We start from the raw sequence: 7,316 nt of genomic DNA, 5'->3' as shown, positions 1-7,316 counted from the left end.
AAAAATAACAGCACAGATTGATGGGTATACTTCTTGCTTTTACATTGTGCCTTGCTCGTATGGGCAGCGACAGAACAGGAAGCGACACCCACTCGCTGTTTTTTTCTGATTCAATGAAAGTCAATGAACTAAGTAGACCAGACCCAGCTGCTATTGCATTGGTGTCTATGGGAGACCCATCCCGTTAAGTAGACCGGAACGGACCATTTTTAATGGCAAACGGCATGAGTGAACTATCTGCATTTATCCACCAGCTTTGCTATAGGTACTCTCACCCATTCGGAGAATTAACGTAGCAGGTTAGGATAATTAAGTGAAGGTTATGGAAAATGCTCTCCTAACCTGCTACGAAAAGCCACTTCCGGTTGTAGCTTCATCAAAGTGCCGTGTTTTTAGGGAGTCACTTGTGCCGTCATTGACTTGAAAGGGGATGTCTGTTCTAAGTATTCTATTTCTATGCTTTGGAATTGGTCAATACCACAGAGGAAGAAGACATTTTGTCAATACTAGGCTGTGTTTGAAATCTTTGTTTGTTTGAATATTTTTGAAATGTTTATATGTAATGACCTGACTAGATCATAAAGGATATCATATCCTTTATCATATTATCATATTGTAAAGCATCATCTATTACATACACCCAATGTAGGCTGTATTGCAATGCATCTAATGACAGCCTATCATTCAAGAAATATATTTATAATTAGTTTATTACACAACTTTCAACACTCAACAATCATGCAGGGATAGTAAAACAATTAATACAAATTCCTATCATCGTGATTACAACGTGTTCGTAGCATGGGCCTTTACAATTCCATTGAAATAAATACTTGAATGTTCTGAGAAGGAAATAAAATGTTCTGAGAAGGAAATAAAATGTTCTGAGAAGGAAATAAAACGTTCTGAGAAGGAAATAAAATGTTCTGAGAAAGAAATAAAACGTTCTGAGAAGGAAATAAAACGTTCTGAGAAGGAAATAAAATGTTCTGAGAAGGAAATAAAATGTTCTGAGAAGGAAATAAAATGTTCTGAGAAGGAAATAAAATGTTCTGAGAAGGAAATAAAACGTTCTGAGAAGGAAATAAAATGTTCTGAGAAGGAAATAAAATGTTCTGAGAAGGAAATAAAATGTTCTGAGAAGTAAAATGTTCTGAGAAGGAAGTAAAATGTTCTGAGAAGGAAGTAAAATGTTCTGAGAAGGAAGTAAAATGTTCTGAGAAGGAAATAAAACGTTCTGAGAAGGAAGTAAAATGTTCTGAGAAGGAAATAAAATGTTCTGAGAAGAAAGTAAAACGTTCTGAGAAGGAAGTAAAATGTTCTGAGAAGGAAATAAAACGTTCTGAGAAGAAAGTAAAACGTTCTGAGAAGAAAGTAAAATGTTCTGAGAAGGAAGTCAAATGTTCTGAGAAGGAAATAAAATGTTCTGAGAAGGAAATAAAACGTTCTGAGAAGGAAATAAAACGTTCTGAGAAGGAAATAAAATGTTCTGAGAAGGAAATAAAACGTTCTGAGAAGGAAATAAAACGTTCTGAGAAGGAAATAAAACGTTCTGAGAAGAAAGTAAAATGTTCTGAGAAGTAAAATGTTCTGAGAAGGAAATAAAATGTTCTGAGAAGGAAATAAAACGTTCTGAGAAGGAAATAAAACGTTCTGAGAAGAAAGTAAAATGTTCTGAGAAGGAAATAAAATGTTCTGAGAAGTAAAATGTTCTGAGAAGGAAGTAAAATGTTCTGAGAAGGAAATAAAATGTTCTGAGAAGGAAATAAAATGTTCTGAGAAGTAAAATGTTCTGAGAAGGAAGTAAAATGTTCTGAGAAGGAAGTAAAATGTTCTGAGAAGGAAGTAAAATGTTCTGAGAAGGAAATAAAACGTTCTGAGAAAGAAGTTTGTCGTCGCAATAAGTTGCTAGAAGATATTGCAACAGATCCACGGGTATCTAGCAGAAACTGTGGCGGTGTGGGGGGGGGACAGTCAAAGATAACCCCATGTAAACAGTTTGACATAGAAATTATTAATAATGATCATCAATTTCCAAAATGGGTTAAACAAATCTTCCCAGCCATTCATGTTTTTTTTTTTTCACCTAAAAAAAAAAAGTCAGTTTCATATTTTTGACTGATTGGATGCAGTGATAGGCCTAAGTAATTACAAGTAAATGATTGCCTCTAATGATACAAGATAAAGGTTCAGATAAATATACAAGATTAATGGTTGACAGGATAAATGTTCAAAATGTCCTCTAACTGAAGTGCAACTAACTCAATGTTATAAATTCATTATTACATTTGATGCAGACAGAATGCAATAAAATGAATACCCACGTGGATAAAACGCTATGTGTTTCACAAACATATTTCAAGCAGAGTGATGAAGCAAGTATCTCAAATAGAGGACTCTGGTATAGAAATCAAGTATACTCTTATGTAACCAGCACTTATGTAGACATGGGTGTAACCTATGTATGAATAGCAAGAATATTCACAAAACACCAAAGCAGAATGTACAATCCCCCCCACCCCCACCCCGTTATACCATAAAATAACATTGTAAACTTGAACTAATATATTTATATTTCTTACCAAACATTAGTTTTTATAATGTCAATACCTAACCCATCGCAGTAAAGATAATGGTATGTTACAATACATTTAATGACACAGTAGAACATTATAATATTGTGAATACTGTATGGCAATAAACAGTGAATGTGATATGTCATATAAAACATTGCTACATAAGCACTACCTAAAAGGCTTTTGAATGTATTGCAATGCAAAAACGAAAAGCTCTTCGCTTTTTGACAAGATACACAACTATTGTTTCTGTGTTCAAAAACTATAACTATAACTTTGATGCGCAAGGGTACATACTGTATACAACTTCAAACAGAAATTGAGTAGCAATTGTATTGATTATACCTGTAGTAGATATAGCAGATTTAAATACATGTTTTTTTTTCTCTCTCTCTCCCAAATACAAGTTACAGAATGTTATATGTTAAGAGGATTCATTTTTATATTTGTTCAAAATATCTGATTAATTGTTATGGGCTACTCTAGCATGCATTTACTTAAACATCTCAAACTGGAAGGCAGAAAACATCTGATTCTTTGGTTAAGATGATACAACACTGTAGATTGATTTGAACATAGTAGTACCCTATGTCATCATTATTCAATAAAATTTTTTAAAAAAGAATAATTTATTTTACATCCAAATGCAACTAATCTCTCCAATGGACAAAGCATAAATTATTGTGTGGGTCTTCAATGAGGAGGCCTCAAGTGTTGTACACAATTCAATATTAAACATGATCATATTTGAATCAAAAGTATAGTATTATTTTATAATGTGAAGCAATGTGTTTCTTGTATTGAAAAGCACTATAAACGTTGTTATTATTATTATTCTTCAAGATGGTGATAGAGAATAAATCATAACACAAAACATTGCACTGACAATTGACCACACAGGACAGCTGACACTATCCTTTGCTCCGAGGTAAAACAGGGGAAAAAGACCAAGTTAGAGGAAATGTTTCAGGTATTTACAAAACACAATCACCCAGCCATTCCCATAATAAGTCCCCCGCAAAAACAATACCCCCTACTCAAAAATACCTTGATTCTCCAAAACATCCCATGGGTTCCCCTCAGAAATCACAGCACAAAAACACTTACGAAGCAAGTATGCCTCTATTATTTTAGATGCATGGTAATGTAAATATGTAATTGGGATTACAGTGACATGTACTATATTGATGTGTATTCATCATAGCTATCAAAAACGATCAATAATTCCAATTTAACAGGTAAACAACACTCTGCACCTATGGACACACTAGTTGCTGATTGTCTGATATTCAAATTATAAGGAAAATAAGAATTAATATGGTGTAAAAATGTTGTGTTTCAGTACGAAGGGAACCCAATGAAACGGACTGGAGGATCTCTTCCTGTGAGGAATTGTGCTGGTATATTTGGTGTAGTACTAGACCAACACATACAGACACCACTGTGACACCAGCAACAGGTCACATTCAGTAGTCAAAACGTTCTGGAACCTAGCAGATAGAAATAAAACGTTCTGGAACCTAGCAGATAGAAATAAAACGTTCTGGAACCTAGCAGATAGAAATAAAACGTTCTGGAACCTAGCAGATAGAAACAAGAGCTGACACAATGCCTTATTCTATGTGTCAGAGAGGCGTGTTTGTTCTACATGCTGTTTTTCTATCTGAACGTTGAACAACGTCCTGCTGAACGCACCCCCAGGCCATGTCAGTCACGTGTAGACCTATTAATAGAGTGGTTCATATGAAACAATAGTTTGCTCTGCAGCCGTAATAGAAACCATGTCAATACATTCTGAGATACATAGCACCTTCAGGATCTGTTGATTTAAAAACAATAGCCATTTCACAGTATAAAACTATCTACAGAGATTTCATAGTAGGACAGCCTCAATACGTAGCCATTTTGACAGTAACAACAAAGACTGACCATCTGCTGCGATTTGTATCAACAATGTTTCAAATTCCCCATGTTGAAATTCAAATATAGATTCATTTGTGTAGACTCGTAACATCCCAATTAAGGGATAGTTCTGTTTTTTGTTTTTTTTGTTACTGTTAACATCAGCATAAAATTCATACTGTATTAGTTCATTGAGAAAAGACACTGCAAACCATAGAGATTGGATTAACAGGAATCCTTTTAGGTGAATTACAGTTCTGTGAAGTTCAGTGGAAAAGAATGTGTTGACTTTCTCATGTCAAACAATAACTACTCTAGTGTACTGTACACCCGCATTTCTTCATCACATAATGTATACGCTATACCTATATCACATACACTGAGAATTAAAAAATAAAATAAAAACATTAAGAACACCTGCTCTTTCCATTACCTAGACTGACCAGGTGAAAGCTATGATCCCTTATTGGTGTCACTTGTTAAATCCACTTGAAATCAGTGTAGATGAAGGGGAGGAGACAGGTGAAAGAAGGATTTTAAAGTCCTTTAAAGACAATTGAGACATGGATTGTGTATGTGTGCGTGCCATTCAGAGGGTGAAAGGCCAAGACAAAGTGCCTTTGAACGGGGTATGGTAGTAGGTGCCAGGCACACCGGTTTGTACTCAAGAGCTGCAAAGCTGCTATGTTTTTCCACATTCAACAGTTTCCCCTGTGTATCAGGAACGGTCCACCACCTAAAGGGCATCCAGACAACTTGACACTACTGTGGGAAGCATTGGAGTCAACATGGGCCAGCATCCCTGTGGAACGCTTTCGACACCTTGTAGAGTCCATGCACTGATGAATTGAGGGCAAAGGGGGGGGACTCAATATTAGGAAGGTGTTCCTTATGTTTTGTCCACTCAGTGTAGTGTATAAGCTATACTCTATATTACAAAGAAATCCGGTTTGGATAGAAGCATGCACACTGAAGAGGCACATGCCAGTAATAGTACATCTGTACACTCAACCAGGGAAACGGTACAAACAACCCCTCTATTTGACAGCACTTAGGACATGCAGCCTTTTATTTCTCCAACAAGCCATGTGAAAAGTAGGACTTTACTCGTTGGTCTCCTTTTCCTTGCACGAGGGTTCGCAGAGGCTGCCTTTGTTCATCATAGTGTAGGGGAATGCTGCGGCGCTACACGTACCATAGCCTAGTTTGTTGAGGCGAGACAGGGTCTTGATACTGCCAGGGGGCCTACCAGGGCTGACCTTATATCCCGCTGCCTTGGTCGTTCCCAGGGGCCTCCCTGGGCTGGTCTTGAACCCGGCAGCCTTAGTGGTTCCCAGAGGCCTCCCTGTGCTGGTCCTGTAACCTGCCGATTTAGTGGTTCCCGAAGGTCTTCCTCTCCTTCCAGACCTCCCCGGGTTTTTCTTTTTCTTGGAGTCCTCTGGCTTTTCATTGTTCGTAATTCCAACAGCTTGGGGGTGAGGTTCACTGAGGCCATTCTGCCTCTGACAAGGCATGGGTTTCAGGTTGTTCTGGGGTGGCAGGGGCAGAGGGGGCAAGGTCATTTGCAAGGGAGGGGGCGGCGGAGCTTGGTAGAACTTGTTGGACTGGGCAGTGCATAGGTCAAAGTGACTGGTGGGGTGTCGGCCATCCTCTGCCAGGCACGACGGCCTGCCACTCATGCAATAGTCATTGCTGTTGGTCACCTGGCGTATCATCTTCTGCTGGAGAAAACAATGGGATACAAGAGATGCATTGTTGAGAAAATGCTAAACTACTTCTAATGTAATGAATAACCTTTTTTTTTTTGACAGGTTTAATGCTAGTAGTGCAAGTTAAGAGTAGACACAGGAATCCTATTCCAGTCTCATCCACAAACTAGTTAGTAGTGGCATATTGTGTTTCGGCTGTTCTGTTACAAATCAAATGCTGGTGTAGAATACTTCAAATGAGAGACAACTTCTGTACTGCACCCGTAATGAATTATTAAACTATAGAAGTATAGAATATCTTGACTCTTGTAATGGTCTATTGTCAACATCCAATGCTAGCTTCGTTGAACGTGCAGGGATGGTGCAGCGTGTCATGATAAAGACTTAATGTTACAATGAGAGTTAAAATGACTAGCCTTCCCACATCACAGTTGCCTAGTAATGCCTACCCTCTTTTTCAGCGAAATATATTAATCAGTTAGTTGTTCGTTGTATTTTGCAGACAATCCTGGACACAAAAAAGCTTTCGTTTTCGCAACACATTTAGGAAATCACTTTACCACGCGCTCATTTACAAGTAATATGTTCAGAAATGGATGTTTCGATAACATTAAAAACATGGTAAATTAAAGTAATTCATAAAACCAAGCAATTACTGTACCTCGATTGTTTGTGGATCATGGAATGCAAAGGGTTAAAAATGACAGATCTTCTATCTTCAAATTCTACAGCCGATCCATTTTTCATAGATCACAATCGATCGATTACTATTACTAAATCGATAACGCCTTTTGTCAGAGGTGGAAAGAAATGTCGTATTTATAGGTTTGTTGTTTCGCATGAGATGTTTAGATGAGAAACGCAGCCATTGCCATTAAAAATTTATAAGGTACAGGGGACCACTGCGCATGCGCGGTACTCCAAAAGGGAATTGCAGCAACTCCAAGCAAATTATGATTTACATTTTCATCGTGTTTACGCCAGTTCTTGAATACATTCGCAATTGTAATAGCAACTAACTTCCACACAATATCAATTTGTTCTATTATTTGCATGCGCAGTAAAGCCACGTAATACACTATTCCTCCAAAGACCGAAACATTATTTGGAAAGTAGCAAATTGATCAAC

The 7,316-nt window shown here is 37.4% G+C and overlaps 1 protein-coding gene across 2 annotated transcripts; it reads right to left on the bottom strand.

Moving 5' to 3' along the window:
- Positions 1 to 5,342: 5,342 nt before the first annotated feature.
- Positions 5,343 to 7,103, bottom strand: LOC118389741 (UPF0461 protein C5orf24 homolog). Of its 2 annotated transcripts, none has more exons than XM_035779572.2 (2): positions 6,849 to 7,103; positions 5,343 to 6,199 (listed from the first exon to the last, which is right to left on the bottom strand). In XM_035779572.2, the coding sequence occupies exon 2, from the start codon at positions 6,191 to 6,193 to the stop codon at positions 5,582 to 5,584; it is 612 nt and encodes a 203-aa protein (XP_035635465.1). In that variant the 5' UTR covers positions 6,194 to 6,199; positions 6,849 to 7,103; the 3' UTR covers positions 5,343 to 5,581. The 2 variants fall into 2 exon arrangements, with proteins under 2 accessions (XP_035635465.1, XP_035635464.1); XM_035779571.2 differs by having other exon boundaries at positions 5,343 to 6,196; positions 6,849 to 7,101.
- Between the last annotated feature and the right edge of the window lie 213 nt (positions 7,104 to 7,316).

Source organism: Oncorhynchus keta, chromosome 11, assembly GCF_023373465.1.
Source record: "Oncorhynchus keta strain PuntledgeMale-10-30-2019 chromosome 11, Oket_V2, whole genome shotgun sequence".
NCBI lineage: Eukaryota > Metazoa > Chordata > Actinopteri > Salmoniformes > Salmonidae > Oncorhynchus > Oncorhynchus keta.
Note: the sequence above shows the minus strand (reverse complement) of the source record. Positions and strands in the feature narration are given on the sequence as shown.